This window comes from Macrosteles quadrilineatus, unplaced genomic scaffold (genome assembly GCF_028750875.1).
Source record: "Macrosteles quadrilineatus isolate MER2022 unplaced genomic scaffold, UCM_ALF_1.0 Scaffold_4__1_contigs__length_99947679, whole genome shotgun sequence".
NCBI lineage: Eukaryota > Metazoa > Arthropoda > Insecta > Hemiptera > Cicadellidae > Macrosteles > Macrosteles quadrilineatus.
In genome coordinates, this window is record NW_026542597.1 from 37,202,907 (window position 1) to 37,220,984 (window position 18,078).

Consider the following 18,078-nt stretch of genomic DNA (forward strand, 5'->3'; position numbering starts at 1 on the left):
TGCACATTACCTCACACTAAGCTTAGAGGCGATGAATTAACATATAGATAAGATCCATTGATGATTTTACACATTTGAACATGGGACCTCAGGGCCAAAGGATCTCTACCACTAATTTAGCTTGCACCCCCATTGATAGCATACGGGGCTTAGCCCCAATGACCAATAAATAATTTTAGCATTTTATTTGTTAAATTAATAAAAATAAAAACTATCAGTTACATCAGTACTAATTCAACTTATGAACTGGAATTATTGTTTTAAGTGGGATTACTTGGGTTTACTCAATTACCTAGGCTTGGTTTAGCTACATACTTATGAGATGCTTTGGCCAGTAAATGATTTGTCAACACAAATTATAAAAATAGCATGTTAAGAAGAATGGTTGGTAATATTACTACTGACCGATTGCTGAACAAATTATATTAAACATCACTATAGCTACTAAATTATAAAACTTAAAAGTAAACTTACATGCAGCTGCTTTGGTATTCATCTTTACAGCTTGGTTAAGAGAACTTAAAGAATCCAGAGGATCATATCAGTTAAAACACCAGTAATTATTGGATGGAATTTGATCAGTAAAAAGTAAAACACTGAGATAATAATCAAACAAATCTGTTCAGCTTCCACTACTAACACCATGGCTGACAGTAGCGGTCATCTCGTGTATAGCAGACGACAGACAGCATCCCAACCACCCACAATACCAACACCCACTGCCTCTCAGCTGACTGATCAATAAATCCAGCAGACGACAGACATCATCTCAACCACCCACAATACCAACACCCACTGCCTCTCAGCTAACTGATCAATAAATCCAGCAGACCACAGACAGCATCCCAACCACCCACAATACCAACACTCACTGTCTCTCAGCTGACTGATCAATAAATCCAGCAGACCACAGACAGCATCTCAACCACCCACAATACCAACACTCACTGCCTCTCAGCTGACTGATCAATAAATCCAGCAGACCACAGACAGCATCCCAACCACCCACAATACCAACACTCACTGTCTCTCAGCTGACTGATCAATAAATCCAGCAGATGACAGACAGCATCTCAACCACCCACAATACCAACACTCACTGTCTCTCAGCTGACTGATCAATAAATCCAGCAGATGACAGACAGCATCCCAACCACCCACAATACCAACACCCACTGCCTCTCAGCTGACTGATCAATAAATCCAGCAGACGACAGACATCATCTCAACCACCCACAATACCAACACCCACTGCCTCTCAGCTAACTGATCAATAAATCCAGCAGACCACAGACAGCATCCCAACCACCCACAATACCAACACTCGCTGTCTCTCAGCTGACTGATCAATAAATCCAGCAGACCACAGACAGCATCTCAACCACCCACAATACCAACACTCACTGTCTCTCAGCTGACTGATCAATAAATCCAGCAGATGACAGACAGCATCCCAACCACCCACAATACCAACACTCACTGTCTCTCAGCTGACTGATCAATAAATCCAGCAGATGACAGACAGCATCTCAACCACCCACAATACCAACACCAACTGCCTCTCAGCTGATTAATCAATAAATCCAGCAGACGACAGACAGCGTCTCAACCACCCACAATACCAACACTCACTGCCTCTCAGCTGACTGATCAATAAATCCAGCAGATGACAGACAGCATCTCAACCACCCACAATACCAACACTCACTGCCTCTCAGCTGACTGATCAATAAATCCAGCAGATGACAGACAGCATCTCAACCACCCACAATACCAACACCCACTGTCTCTCAGCTGACTGATCAATAAATCCAGCAGATGACAGACAGCATCTCAACCACCCACAATACCAACACCCACTGCCTCTCAGCTGACTGATCAATAAATCCAGCAGATGACAGACAGCATCTCAACCACCCACAATACCAACACCCACTGTCTCTCAGCTGACTGATCAATAAATCCAGCAGATGACAGACAGCATCTCAACCACCCACAATACCAACACTCACTGTCTCTCAGCTGACTGATCAATAAATCCAGCAGATGACAGACAGCATCTCAACCACCCACAATACCAACACCCACTGTCTCTCAGCTGACTGATCAATAAATCCAGCAGATGACAGAAAGCATCTCAACCACCCACAATACCAACACCCACTGTCTCTCAGCTGACTGATCAATAAATCCAGCAGATGACAGACAGCATCTCAACCACCCACAATACCAACACCCACTGTCTCTCAGCTGACTGATCAATAAATCCAGCAGATGACAGACAGCATCTCAACCACCCACAATACCAACACCCACTGCCTCTCAGCTAACTGATCAATAAATCCAGCAGACCACAGACAGCATCCCAACCACCCACAATACCAACACTCACTGTCTCTCAGCTGACTGATCAATAAATCCAGCAGATGACAGACAGCATCTCAACCACCCACAATACCAACACCCACTGTCTCTCAGCTGACTGATCAATAAATCCAGCAGATGACAGACAGCATCTCAACCACCCACAATACCAACACTCACTGTCTCTCAGCTGACTGATCAAAAAATCCAGCAGATGACAGACAGCATCTCAACCACCCACAATACCAACACCCACTGTCTCTCAGCTGACTGATCAATAAATCCAGCAGATGACAGACAGCATCTCAACCACCCACAATACCAACACTCACTGCCTCTCAGCTGACTGATCAATAAATCCAGCAGATGACAGACAGCATCTCAACCACCCACAATACCAACACCCACTGTCTCTCAGCTGACTGATCAATAAATCCAGCAGATGACAGACAGCATCTCAACCACCCACAATACCAACACCCACTGTCTCTCAGCTGACTGATCAATAAATCCAGCAGATGACAGACAGCATCTCAATCACCCACAATACCAACACTTACTGCCTCTCAGCTGACTGATCAATAATTCCAGCAGACGACAGACAGCATCTCAACCACCCACAATACCAACACTCACTGCCTCTCAGCTGACTGATCAATAAATCCAGCAGATGACAGACAGCATCTCAACCACCCACAATACCAACACTCACTGTCTCTCAGCTGACTGATCAATAAATCCAGCAGATGACAGAAAGCATCTCAACCACCCACAATACCAACACCCACTGTCTCTCAGCTGACTGATCAATAAATCCAGCAGATGACAGACAGCATCTCAATCACCCACAATACCAACACTTACTGCCTCTCAGCTGACTGATCAATAATTCCAGCAGACGACAGACAGCATCTCAACCACCCACAATACCAACACTCACTGCCTCTCAGCTGACTGATCAATAAATCCAGCAGATGACAGACAGCATCTCAACCACCCACAATACCAACACTCACTGTCTCTCAGCTAACTGATCAATAAATCCAGCAGATGACAGACAGCATCTCAACCACCCACAATACCAATACCAACTGCCTCTCAGCTGATTAATCAATAAATCCAGCAGACCACAGACAGCATCCCAACCACCCACAATACCAACACTCACTGCCTCTCAGCTGATTAATCAATAAATCCAGCAGACCACAGACAGCATCTCAACCATCCACAATACCAACACTCACTGCCTCTCAGCTGATTAATCAATAAATCCAGCAGACCACAGACAGCATCCCAACCACCCACAATACCAACACTCACTGCCTCTCAGCTGATTAATCAATAAATCCAGCAGACCACAGACAGCATCCCAACCACCCACAATACCAACACTCACTGCCTCTCAGCTGATTAATCAATAAATCCAGCAGACCACAGACAGCATCCCAACCACCCACAATACCAACACTCACTGCCTCTCAGCTGATTAATCAATAAATCCAGCAGACCACAGACAGCATCCCAACCACCCACAATACCAACACTCACTGCCTCTCAGCTGATTAAACAATAAATCCAGCAGACCACAGACAGCATCCCAACCACCCACAATACCAACACTCACTGCCTCTCAGCTGATTAATCAATAAATCCAGCAGACCACAGACAGCATCCCAACCATCCACAATACCAACACTCACTGCCTCTCAGCTGATTAATCAATAAATCCAGCAGACCACAGACAGCATCCCAACCATCCACAATACCAACACTCACTGCCTCTCAGCTGATTAATCAATAAATCCAGCAGACCACAGACAGCATCCCAACCATCCACAATACCAACACTCACTGCCTCTCAGCTGATTAATCAATAAATCCAGCAGACCACAGACAGCATCCCAACCACCCACAATACCAACACTCACTGCCTCTCAGCTGATTAATCAATAAATCCAGCAGACCACAGACAGCATCCCAACCACCCACAATACCAACACTCACTGCCTCTCAGCTGATTAATCAATAAATCCAGCAGACCACAGACAGCATCCCAACCACCCACAATACCAACACTCACTGCCTCTCAGCTGATTAATCAATAAATCCAGCAGACCACAGACAGCATCCCAACCACCCACAATACCAACACTCACTGCCTCTCAGCTGACTGATCAATAATTCCAGCAGACCACAGACAGCATCCCAACCACCCACAATACCAACACTCACTGCCTCTCAGCTGACTGATCAATAATTCCAGCAGACCACAGACAGCATCTCAACCACCCACAATACCAACACTCACTGCCTCTCAGCTGATTAATCAATAAATCCAGCAGACCACAGACAGCATCTCAACCACCCACAATACCAACACTCACTGCCTCTCAGCTGATTAATCAATAATTCCAGCAGACCACAGACAGCATCTCAACCACCCACAATACCAACACTCACTGCCTCTCAGCTGATTAATCAATAATTCCAGCAGACCACAGACAGCATCTCAACCACCCACAATACCAACACTCACTGCCTCTCAGCTGATTAATCAATAATTCCAGCAGACCACAGACAGCATCTCAACCACCCACAATACCAACACTCACTGCCTCTCAGCTGATTAATCAATAAATCCAGCAGACCACAGACAGCATCTCAACCACCCACAATACCAACACTCACTGCCTCTCAGCTGATTAATCAATAATTCCAGCAGACCACAGACAGCATCTCAACCACCCACAATACCAACACTCACTGCCTCTCAGCTGATTAATCAATAAATCCAGCAGATGACAGACAGCATCTCAACCACCCACAATACCAACACTCACTGCCTCTCAGCTGATTAATCAATAAATCCAGCAGACCACAGACAGCATCCCAACCACCCACAATACCAACACTCACTGCCTCTCAGCTGACTGATCAATAATTCCAGCAGACCACAGACAGCATCTCAACCACCCACAATACCAACACTCACTGCCTTTCAGCTGATTAATCAATAAATCCAGCAGACCACAGACAGCATCCCAACCACCCACAATACCAACACTCACTGCCTCTCAGCTGATTGATCAATAAATCCAGCAGACCACAGACAGCATCCCAACCACCCACAATACCAACACTCACTGCCTCTCAGCTGACTGATCAATAAATCCAGCAGACCAAAGACAGCATCCCAACCACCCACAATACCAACACTCACTGCCTCTCAGCTGACTGATCAATAAATCCAGCAGACGACAGACAGCATCTCAACCACCCACAATACCAACACTCACTGCCTCTCAGCTGATTAATCAATAAATCCAGCAGACCACAGACAGCATCTCAACCACCCACAATACCAACACTCACTGCCTCTCAGCTGATTAATCAATAAATCCAGCAGACCACAGACAGCATCCCAACCACCCACAATACCAACACTCACTGCCTCTCAGCTGATTAATCAATAAATCCAGCAGACCACAGACAGCATCCCAACCATCCACAATACCAACACTCACTGCCTCTCAGCTGATTAATCAATAAATCCAGCAGACCACAGACAGCATCCCAACCACCCACAATACCAACACTCACTGCCTCTCAGCTGACTGATCAATAAATCCAGCAGACCACAGACAGCATCTCAACCACCCACAATACCAACACTCACTGCCTCTCAGCTGATTAATCAATAAATCCAGCAGACCACAGACAGCATCTCAACCACCCACAATACCAACACTCACTGCCTCTCAGCTGATTAATCAATAAATCCAGCAGACCACAGACAGCATCTCAACCACCCACAATACCAACACTCACTGCCTCTCAGCTGATTAATCAATAAATCCAGCAGACCACAGACAGCATCTCAACCACCCACAATACCAACACTCACTGCCTCTCAGCTGATTAATCAATAAATCCAGCAGACCACAGACAGCATCCCAACCACCCACAATACCAACACTCACTGCCTCTCAGCTGATTAATCAATAAATCCAGCAGACCACAGACAGCATCCCAACCACCCACAATACCAACACTCACTGCCTCTCAGCTGACTGATCAATAAATCCAGCAGACCACAGACAGCATCCCAACCACCCACAATACCAACACTCACTGTCTCTCAGCTGACTGATCAATAAATCCAGCAGATGACAGACAGCATCTCAACCACCCACAATACCAACACCCACTGTCTCTCAGCTGACTGATCAATAAATCCAGCAGATGACAGACAGCATCTCAATCACCCACAATACCAACACTTACTGCCTCTCAGCTGACTGATCAATAAATCCAGCAGATGACAGACAGCATCTCAACCACCCACAATACCAACACTCACTGCCTCTCAGCTGACTGATCAATAAATCCAGCAGATGACAGACAGCATCTCAACCACCCACAATACCAACACCCACTGTCTCTCAGCTGACTGATCAATAAATCCAGCAGATGACAGACAGCATCCCAATCACCCACAATACCAACACTCACTGCCTCTCAGCTGACTGATCAATAATTCCAGCAGACCACAGACAGCATCCCAACAACCCACTTCCCCTAAGCTGACTAATTAACAGGCGTTTGCAGGAGATTTATTTTTTAATAATCTATAGATTGCTTTTATTGAGATATTACAATGGCTAATAAAATCTTCACTAATTACCGTTAGTTGTACAGTACAGTGTACAATAGAAAACAAGAGTAACTTTTGTTAAGACCCTGATGTTCAAACTGTCCCATTACCTGAAGAAATATGTAGCATTTGAGTTTAGTTCATGTTTTTATTCATCGTTCTTAAATTTATCTTTATGAAGGCCCGCTAGGGGATATAAAGTTCATCGCAGCCCTTGCCCACATTCATTCGGGTGACATTTTCTCTTCCTTGCGCCCCTGAGCCCAGGCAGCTCAAGCAGCCTCGTTACCATGAGTTTACTTATTTTTAACACAACTCGGGAAAGGGTAGTTAGGTGGGCATGTGTTGATAGTTAAAGATTACTATCTCTAATTTATCTGACAAAGCCCAGATGGGTTGTAAAGATAAGCAGTAATATCTAAATAATTAATTCCTTGCCACACCCATTGTTTGTAATGAAATATTGGCGAGAGTACATCACACAACATCAAAAGCCTGGCAGCGCACACATACTATCTCTGAAAGTGATTTTTTGACTTAATTTAATTTATATTTGTACTTTCAATATTCATTGCGGCAAAATGTCTTCAGTTTCTCAAAGTAGCATTCCAGCCGCAGCAAGGAGAACTTCAGATGTTAGAAGTCTTCAAGCAACAGTGGAGAAGTGAGTATATCGATATTCCAACTAAATTTAACACTATCATAGACTTTTTAGGTATATAACTTTTATTTATTGTTTGTTGGCTTACGCAACCATTATTGTATCTCTTTGATCTCGTTCCCTAAGCAACCTTGTTCTAGGCAGATATACATATTACATTCATCAAGAGGTGTTATGAACCACAGAGTCCCAGCATTATCAAAACCTTAAGGCTAATGCTGATGACTGGTGGAAATTAAACCTGTGCCTCAAAGTCATAAGTCCTACGCTCTACCCTGTCAAGTCCTGCTGCATCCTATTTCTAAACTGACAATTACCATGAAAACTGTATATTGCATAAGAAATTAGGTTGTGTGAGTGAACTTGAGAAACATTAGTGACCTGTGTCCAACACATTGTTTATAGATTCCATTACCAGAACAGTGAGTAATTTAGAAAATTTGCACTAACATGATTACTAATTCAGGCTGGTCCAAGAGTCTTTGAAGAAAATAAACATCACAGAGCAACATAGGAATAAAGAGGTTTCAAATGAAAAACGAGAACAGGGAATCCAAACAGATGTTTTTTACGAAATTCCAAAACCCAGAAGGAAACATAAATACTTCAGGTAAGATATGCAGACATAGTAACTGCAGCCATGTTTTCCCAAACACATTTGGCAAGTTTGTAATAAGCAGGGTACAGTATTATAATTAAATGTATACCTAAATTTAAATGTTCAAAAACGCCAATATATCATCATTTGTTTAATTCACAAGCGCTTTCAGAAACTAGGTTTCTATTGTCAGGCTGTGTTTAAAACTCAGCCTATGACTATAACTATAACCTATAGCTATAAGGGTACAGTATTATTTTAGTCAGCGTAGCAAGATATTCAAAATGTTTTTAAAACAATTTTGTCTCTAATTCATTTCTTTGCATCAACTATTTGGCACTAGTCCGTAAGATAACAAAAAATGAAAAAAAATTTTGTTTTGTATAGATGTTTTTGTAGCTAAGCGTTTTACCTATAGTACCTGAGGACCGAGCTTTGCTCGGAGCACTTTACTCTGAAAGTATTCATTGGTCAATGTCATCTGTCCCAAAAATAATGTTTTGCAGTCTAACTTCTGTTAAAAGAATAATATCAAAGTTGACTGAAATAATGAGAAAAAAGAGTTTTTAAAATTTTGTTGAGCCCCTAAACGGCCTAAACTATAGAAAATACCTAGTATTTTCACGCTGAATTTGAAAAAGGCTATCAGAGGGAAAAAATCTTCACACCTTCCTTCCCTTGAAGTATTAGTCAATGCAAGAACTTGGGCTCGCATCAAAACTACAACCGGAACCTTTCATTTAACCACTTTTTTAAATGTAATTTCATTTTCTGGAAACTTAGGACTTTTTTCCAACTGAAAACGATTTACACTAAAATATTAGTTAGGTGTATTTTAAGACGGAAATTAATCTCTTGACACTTTATAAATCATAATGTACAAAAAATATACTAAAGTAATGCTGAAGGATATTGATGGATTAGCCTCTAAAGCAAGTGTATATAGGCTTTGACATTTGTCGGTTTGCGATATTTATCCACAGGCGACACGCTACGGATGCATGCTGATCCAACCTTTAACCAAATCAGATCCCATAATGTAAGATGGGGGACATAGGGTAATGAAAATTTAAGTTATTTTTGTTAAACTCTTTCAGGAACAAATCCACTGGAGATTCTATTATAAGGAAGCATATTTCAGACTTTTGGACAAATATTAGTCTGCCTGGCATAAAATATATTGGTGAAAACGGACAGAACTCCTTGGATAGGTTTGTAATAAGATTTGTGTGTGTGTTTAAACTCAGATAGTTTATAAGATAATAGTATGAAAGTGAGAAGATATAATGTAGTAAACAAGGAAGAAATGCCTACTGATAATCGTTTATCAAAGGATATGTGTCAGCATTTTCTTGATAACATTGGAGTTTAACAAACATCTCAAAATCAAGCCACCATTGGCATAATTTTAAGTAGACATGGGGGAAAATACAACTCATCCTCTATGTAAGTTTACAAAATAAAAACATAAAAATCCTTAAAGAAATATGCCTTTACCTTATGGTGGTAAAGGCAAAAATATGGTGCCTGCCTTAGAATATGGTGGTTGGCTGTCAACAGATCCATCCTCATACACAAAGTTAAAATTAAAGAAATATTGTGCTGGTGAGTTCCAATGATTCCTTGACTCTCATCTCAGTTGTTTCTTTCTTTTCAATTTATACCAATTGATTCTGTCCACAAATATTTGGCCAATGGTTATTATAGTGAGTAGGCAACAAGCTTGCCACACATCCTCAGCTCATGTCTCTTAGTCTTGCTCAGTTTCAAGATTCCCTAACCCTCATTGCAAACGTTCCTTTCTTCTTGCAGATATTTCTGTCCACAGATACGTCTGGCTACTGGTCCTCCTAGTGAGCATGGTGGTCAGCTTTCAATACATCTTCAACTCATACACCAAATGGAAGTCCTCGCCTGTGCTGCTGAGTTTCAATGACTCCTTGACTCCCATTTCCGCAGTTCCTTTCCCCGCCGTCACCGTGTGTCCCGGTCGACAGTTAGGTGACAGATTTGTCACTGATGTGGAACTGGCGGCTACAGAATGTACTTCTAGAGCTGCCTGCAGTGCCAGCCAGTAAGTAACCCTCATGGAACTCTGGAAAACTTTCCCTCTGAACATATTTCAAGAATTAACGTTTGGGAGATTATTGTTTTGTAAAGCTAACAGGATGAAGTTTATTGAATTCGTACAGTTTACTGAACTTAACTGGTATTGTATTTTAAAAAGTTATCAAGACAGAATTTAGTAACAAATGAGCAAAAATATACAGTTGGGTAGAATTTTTACATTAAGTTTTTTTCTCCAACCCTAACACTACATTTTATAACATAAAAATTACTTGAAGCAACATTTTTCTGCTACTCTTCAATAATGAACACTAAAGTCACATTTTGCAACAATAATTAAATTTATTTAACAATATACTAGACATTAGGCTATTTTTTTAATGAAATGAGAACTTGGAAAGGTTGGTTGCCAACTTCTGGAGAACTCCCCAGAATCCAGAGAGTAGGAGTTTGTTCCAATATTTTTTCATGTTTCCGTTTGCAAGGGTGGTAGTGCTGGTAGCAGTCGGTGAGTAGACGACGGCAGCAAATCGACGAATGCTGAGCACGCTCTAGCGGCACATCACGGAACCTTCGTTTGTCAGTCTATATTTAATTCTTTTGTCTATGGTATAGGGATGAAGGAATTGTCCACAACTAGCTCACCGATAATAAGAGTTCCAGGCATGATAATAACGTTATATTACTTATTCCTTCAGAAGCCTCCTTGGGAGGAAGAATCAAGTTATTTATATATAATGTGAACATTTGTCCTCTAAACTGCCTGGAACTCTTTTTCTAGATGAGTTAGTTGTGTATCTATACCTCTTTTCTATACAAATACATTAATTTTGTGCATTTCTTTAATTGAATAATACATTTAGTAACCAAACCTGTGATTTAGACCATGCCTTTTTTACAGGTGGGATTTACTATCTGGAAGTCAACTTTTGTGCCCAAACTCTCCTCGCTTACGGAAAACCTCAGAAGAAAAATATCTAGAAGGAGGTATAGACAACATTATAAAAGGAGTAAGTTGATTATTTATAAACCAATCTAAATGTCCAACTATCAGGATCAGTTGGTCTAAGTCTGTAACTAAGGTAAGCAAATTGTCTTCTACATTCAAGCAACTTTACATAACTAAGGATAATAATCATATGTGTGTCTGTATATTATTTGGATTGATTACATATTTAACTAAACTCCTATTTTACAGATTGTGCAAATACAAAAAAGTTTTAGAACACACATCTTCTCAAATTTATAATCCAATTATATTATAAGATGAGCCTAAATGGAGTTTGTCTCTCCAATTAAGTTTTACTTGTGGAAAGACGACAACCAAGCTGAAATTGTGAAAAAATTGGTAACAGAAAGATCATAGATTAGGTAATTTTTCATTCTGTAGAGAAACTTGGTAGGTTACCAATTTAATTCTAAGCCATCGTTTTACCAACTAAAAACTATTTTCAATAGTTATTTCTATTTGTGTAGCTAGTGGACGAAGTGGCACTTTGCTGGACACGAGAGAAACGCTGAACCAGCTGATTGTAGTCGTAATATCTTTAAGGCAGGCTTTCTTTACTATAATCTGTGCAAGGAAGCCCACTTTGTTGGGACTGTAGGAAAAGATAATTGCTCATTTGTAAAATTAAGATATTGCGATTGTTCTCCATGAACCTGAAAATTAAGAATGTTGTTCTAATGTCTATGATTTTAATGATACGTTAATGGATATGATTTCTAACCTGATTGCAGTTAGCTTCAACCTGCTTGGAGGATACAACATGGTACAAACTGAACAAAGATGAATATTCCTACAACTGCACCACAAGTTTTCAGACTCTGTTTGTAGAAGGAGAAGTCTGCTTCACATTCAACATGCTTCCAGCTGATCAGCTGTTCAAGGACAATGTGTAAGTTAATGTTTTCTTGTGTCTGCGCCAGTGGCATCTTTAATCAAGTCAATCCAAACTTAAAGGAAAGCATTCTAAACCCATTTAAGTTTTAAGTTTTGTGGATGTGCCGGGAATTGAACCCCTCCCTCCCGCACCAAAGTCCGAGACAGTAGTTTGTAAACCATTACTAACGTTACATTATTTATGTATATTCAATATTCATTTTTTTCTTGTAACATCTCCTAACTTTTGTTACTAGAAGATTATTTCAATTATTTCTATTTGTTTGTGTCTGTAAAACTTTATTTTTTTCAATGATTTCCCATAGTTGTTTCTACAGTTTACTTATTTTAGCAAATTTCCCAAATAGTGAATAAGCTAAGTCTCATGATAGGACCTAGACCCGGGACCGCTTTACTTTTTTCATATACCTATGTATATTTCATATTAAATAAAAAAATAGCACAATAACTCAAGCAAAACCTATCCACTTTTAGTTAAATTTCGTATAAACGTGTACACATACGGCTTATTCAAGCAAGTTTACAAACCAACATTAAAAAACTGAGAAAATAAAAAACTGTCAATTTAAAATTCCTATGTTATTCTTATGGACCTATTGGAGTTTGGCGTTTGCTAGTACCACAGACAATAGACCATGGATATACTTTGATCAAATTTGAAAAACGTATTCATTTCACATTAAAATATTTGCATTTCAAAAGAAACACATTTTATTACATTCCCTGTAGTAGCAAACCTAAGTAAGTTACTTGTTAAACATTGAAATAGGGAATACATCTGACAAGGTTAAGGAAATATTTTTGTGCAAATCCAATCGAGCAAATTAAAATTCCCTCAGTCTGCAGGTTTGCTGCGGTGAGGTAATTATTAAAAAATAACAATATTTTTTGCAGGACCTTTCCTATGGTTGACCCAACTGGACTGGAAAGTAAGCCGAACTGGACCTTAGATAACATGTTAGAACTTGCTGACCTTTTGCAAACTATTCCTCGACACATCGACTCCAACGGTCGCTGGGCTGGACTCTATTTCGAGATGGAGAAAAGAACACCAACTAAACAGTCTTTGTGCGGACAATCTGCAATCACTGCTAAGGTTATGTTTTTCTTACTATCTTCATTCAACAGGTAAAAAATTAGTTTTGTCGAATATGCTACCATTGAAGAATTAGAGCTATTTTTCAACCTATAACAAAAAGATCTTAAATTAATAAGTAGCAAACGATATAAATGCCATCGGCTAGTATTAATAACTAAAAGCAGTAATAGTGTTGACTAATGGTATAGAAAATAATTACATTTTTAAAGTTGTCATATAGTAAAGTGGGTTTCGAACCAGTGGGTTACAGGGTAGGCAAGGCATATCAGCTATTAGTGTAACTGGCTCAGTGTTCAGAGGCTTGAACTAATCTAACTGTAGTTAAAAAACACATTACAACGTTGTGTGAATTCATACAAAATCTTTAAATTACATTTTTGAAAGAAAGGTGGGGGCAACTACAGTGTATCATAAAAAAAATCAAATATTTAAGAAATTTTGTGTGTGTTTGTTCAGAAAAACGTGAACGTAAGGTGAGTGTAGAATAGATACCCTTGACCTTCGTAGCTTTGATATTGACAAAGATAAGCTCTTAAGCCAGGTCTATTTATTGAATTCCTACAGCCAAGAACAGAATCTAGTTTTGAACCATCAAAAGGACAAAAGATTGAAAGAGAATCTTTCTGGTTAGGCAAAAGCAACCCAGATATTTTTCGAAATTTCAAACCTTTTCATTCCCATCAGTTTTTGTGTTGCTAAAAATGTTTTGAAACTTTACAAAACTCTGTTTTCGCACTCGCAGGTTGTATTCCACCACCCCGGGGAGATCCCACTGCCAGACACCCACAAGTTCTACGACCTCCCGGTGTTGAAGGACTACTTCATCCACCTCACCCCTCGACTCATCACTTCCAGCGAGGAGCTCAAGGATTACACTCCCGGAGATCGTAGATGTCACTTCTCCCACGAGAGGACATTGTCCTTGTTCCGCAGTTATTCCCAACGCAACTGTCAGCTAGAGTGCCGAGTGAACTGTTCTCTGAGTCTTTGCGACTGCGTTCCGTACTACTTTCCAAGTAATTAGTTGTTGTTTAATGTAAAAGTAAATGATTTATAATATATTTTAAATTTAATTTTTTTTTTTCTGTCACAAAAAGCTTTTGTCTGAGACTATGTACAGTACAACTGAAGGGTCGTCCTAGTCATTGAAGATCCACATATAAATCCCAAAGTACGCATGAACTTTTGAGAAAACTACAAGTCACACCCCCATAAACCATATATAATTAAAATGTTCGTCATGATGAGAAACCTTGTGTAAAACTATCCATTATTTCATAAATTGCCCTTTAAGGTCGTACCTCCTTTCTAAAGGGAACTTTCTATATACCTAATAATAAAAATACCTCAGTACTTATTTGTATTTGTATGTCATTCTTTCCATTTATTACCTTATTAAAATCAGGTGTGATTATTTGTTTGTATTACTGTATTCTGGTTTGTTTATTTCAGCTTTTAACCAATCAATAGCTTTATTAATACTTAAGTCAAACTGGGTGAAGCCTGTGGGTAACAGATAATAATAAATAAAATACATAGGGACATCAAGTTTGAAAACAAAGTCATCGTAAAACGTTAAAAAATAAAATACTCAAAACTGGACATTTTCAATGCTGAGCCAATCCAGAGTCCGTAAAAGACCAAGGAGCACACAAATAATTATTCAGAGAAGGAATTGGAGAGTTGCAATTTATTGCCTAGCAGAAATACTTTTTGAATGATTATTTTAATGGACAGATGCTAGTTACTCTTCCTGTTGGATTTGGCTAGTCTTAATTGAGCATACCAGGATTGCAATTACCTATCTCCAAGGACAGGAAAGTGTGTTCAAAAGTTTTCTGTGTGAAGAAAAGGTGTAATTTGTCAAACGCAAGTATTGTGAACTTTAAAAATAATTAAGACTTTTCTTCTCGTTAGTACCTATCTGAAACTGCCTTACTAAAGTAATGTTGCGACCTGTTAAAATCTAAGTTGAGCATACAACACTTTTTGCAAAATAATTTATGAACAAAGAACTTGTTTTGAAAGTAACATAAAGGTAACATGAATCGATGAATGTATATAAATATACATTCTTCATAAATTTTGCAGATAGAATTGTTTCAAGAGAAGCTTATTCCATTTATTTTACAGGACATAATGACTCAGTGAAAATCTGTGGACGGCAACATACAGAATACTGTGTTGAACTATATTTAACAGGTAATTTTACAATCAGGAACAGGACAGTATGAGATTACTGAAATTATTTTCTTTTTGTAAGAGATTATAAGTTATTGAAATTTATTGGAAAATAATCAACTCAAATGATGAAGGAGGTTCCAGAAAAGGTTTCTGATAGATTGTAGCTGAATCAGAATTGACTTGTTCATTATCCTATTTGAGCTTATCATTAATAGCCTAGCGTTTACGGTTTTTAAGTTATAATGTTGTTACGTGGATATAAAATAGTATTTAAATTCATTTGATTTGTAGTATATCCGTTTTAAATGTTATATTGTAGAATGCAAAATATGAAAATAAAATTTGAAATAAAATTACCAACATAATTCTATTACTAAAATTCTTTGTGTAAGGACAACATACAGCTTTATTTGTCTTGAGTCAAAATATAGTTTACTCAGGTTTATCATTGACTTTTATATAAAACAAAGGTTAACCAAACGCTACACAAACTACTACCAGTGTAAAGATTTTTTCTTCCCAATAAAAAAAAACATAAAATCATTTTTATAATTTAAAATGAGTGAAAATCTTTTACCATACTGTAATTGTAAGGACACCATTTAAATAATCCACTCACTTGAATATTGCACCTCTCGCAGCGATCCTAGGTGGCCGCTACACGTGGAGAGAGATCGTCCTGGACTACCGTGAATGGGTCGGTGACAGGATACAGAGATTGTTCAAGGATTACCAGTACAATCGTAGAGGCACTGGCAAATGGAACGTAACGGATCAGCTGTTAGAGGACACTTATCCTGACTGCCGATGTGAGTGTCCCGTGGCTTGTTCATCCCTTACGTACGACGTGGAGGTGAACCAACAGCCACTGCCCGAGTGAGTTACATCATAATTAGCTTGGGAAACTAAAGGCGTTGACGTTAATTTGAAACCCTACTGTGTACTTTCAAGATTTTGATGTATTATAATACAGATAATAATTAACTTTGCCAGAATAAAACATGTTTTAGTAGGATGAAAGATATAGCGGTAGATGGGATTGTAAACTTATTTACTTACAGAGACTACATAAATCCGAGTCCTGTTTTAGCCTTGCCTGTGACCTCCGCCATGTCAACTTCTCCTCCAACTCTCCGAACATCTTTAACTAACTGGTCTTTCCGACTTAAACCCTTGAACTCCAGGACAAAAAATTATAAAACATTTTTTTACACACACACACACAAACACACAGTAAAGATAAGAAAAAAGTAGCAAAATGCCAAATTTGAGGTAAAAGAACTCTAACCTCTCATAAACTTCCAGACGAGCCATCAGCTGTCGCACCAAGGTCTACCACAGACAGTTGCACACCAGACCTGTCTAAGTTCCGACAGAAGTTAACTCTTCAACCATTTTTATAACCATCGGAAATGTCTATTGGCCGGTTTTAACCTTACTTCTGTTATAATAAATCCTAAGAACTTAAATCCTTCAGCCATTACTAAACACTCATCTAATTATATTTTTCAGCTTGGGTCGAGTAGACAGACGATTGGCCATTTCATTTAAGGAGCTTGAGTTTACCACTGTTTTGCGAAAAGAACTTATCGGCTTGACAGACTTTATTGGTACGATTTATTGGTATATCAATCTTTTCTTATAAACCTACCATGTAACTGTAGTGTCAGTGATAGTATAATATGAGGGATTACATGTCCAAATTTGTTGACACTTTAATCATTATAATATTCCTGCAGTGAAACTATTTTAGAACATCAAGCTAAATTAGTTGATGTATATAATATGCATATGAAGCTATAAATGGCCTACAGATAGAGGCCATTCAGAGAAGAGCAGATGCTCGTTTTATTAATAGCTTTAATAACTTGTGCAACAATATTTTGGTTATATATTCTTTTTAAATTACATTCCCTTTTCTTTTAACTTAGTTGTGTTCTCCTCGCCTACTGAAAAATGTCTGAAAGTTGTCTCTTTTTAAATGTTGGAATCACAATTCAGATTTTCAATTTTAATATTTTAAAATTTATAAACAAACATAACAACGTGTACGTTTACACACCTTACAATTTGCTATCACAGTAGTGTCACATTTAGTTGCTATCATAACAAAATGCTATCATTTAGTATCACATTTTGTTAAATCAAATCTACCAACAATCATTTAAATTAGGTTTAAAATTTTACTTTTATTAATTTAAGAATTGTTTTTTTTTAGCCGACAGTGGAGGTGTTTTGGGAGTTTTCACCGGATTCACATTCTTAGCCGTCGTTGAACTCCTGTACTACTTGACTCTGCGTTTGTGGAAAAACATAAAATATTCGTGGGAAGAAGTGGAAAACTCGGTAGAAGATATGGAAGCTACAGATTTTCACTAAGACTAGCATTTGTAAAGAGCAAATTCTTTTGAGTCTTTTTGTTTGAAATTTGTTTTTGGTGGTGTAATTTGATGTCATTTACTAAAATAATTGCCAATATTTTCCGTAACAAATTATATTTTAAGACATTTTGCGACCTGGAATCTGATCCTTTGGTTAGATAAGTGTT

General features: G+C 38.8%; 2 protein-coding genes across 6 annotated transcripts in view; one reads left to right on the top strand and one right to left on the bottom strand.

Annotated features, from left to right (window-relative positions):
* LOC128991720 (protein unc-79 homolog) overlaps positions 1 to 684 on the bottom strand; it is a 53,820-nt gene extending 53,136 nt beyond the window's left edge. For all 5 annotated transcript variants that reach the window (XM_054414845.1, XM_054414842.1, XM_054414843.1 and 2 more), the window contains exon 1: positions 475 to 684. In XM_054414845.1, the coding sequence (XP_054270820.1) occupies positions 475 to 496 (22 nt within the window). In that variant the 5' untranslated portion in view covers positions 497 to 684. The remainder of the gene's footprint in view (positions 1 to 474) is intronic.
* An 11,489-nt stretch (positions 685 to 12,173) lies between these two features.
* LOC128993645 (pickpocket protein 28-like) lies at positions 12,174 to 18,040 on the top strand. Its single transcript, XM_054417692.1, has 7 exons — positions 12,174 to 12,242; positions 13,142 to 13,343; positions 14,089 to 14,362; positions 15,480 to 15,548; positions 16,172 to 16,406; positions 17,043 to 17,140; positions 17,749 to 18,040. The coding sequence occupies exons 1-7, from the start codon at positions 12,208 to 12,210 to the stop codon at positions 17,907 to 17,909; spliced, it is 1,074 nt and encodes a 357-aa protein (XP_054273667.1). The 5' UTR covers positions 12,174 to 12,207; the 3' UTR covers positions 17,910 to 18,040.
* The last annotated feature ends 38 nt before the right edge of the window (positions 18,041 to 18,078 follow it).

Coding starts and splice junctions, on each gene's coding strand:
- LOC128993645 (XM_054417692.1), top strand. CDS start 12,208: ATGCTTCCAGCTGATCAGCTGTTCAAGGACAATGT. Junction 13,344..14,088: donor AATCTGCAATCACTGCTAAG/GTTATGTTTTTC, acceptor TCGCACTCGCAG/GTTGTATTCCACCACCCCGG. Junction 15,549..16,171: donor TGTTGAACTATATTTAACAG/GTAATTTTACAA, acceptor CACCTCTCGCAG/CGATCCTAGGTGGCCGCTAC.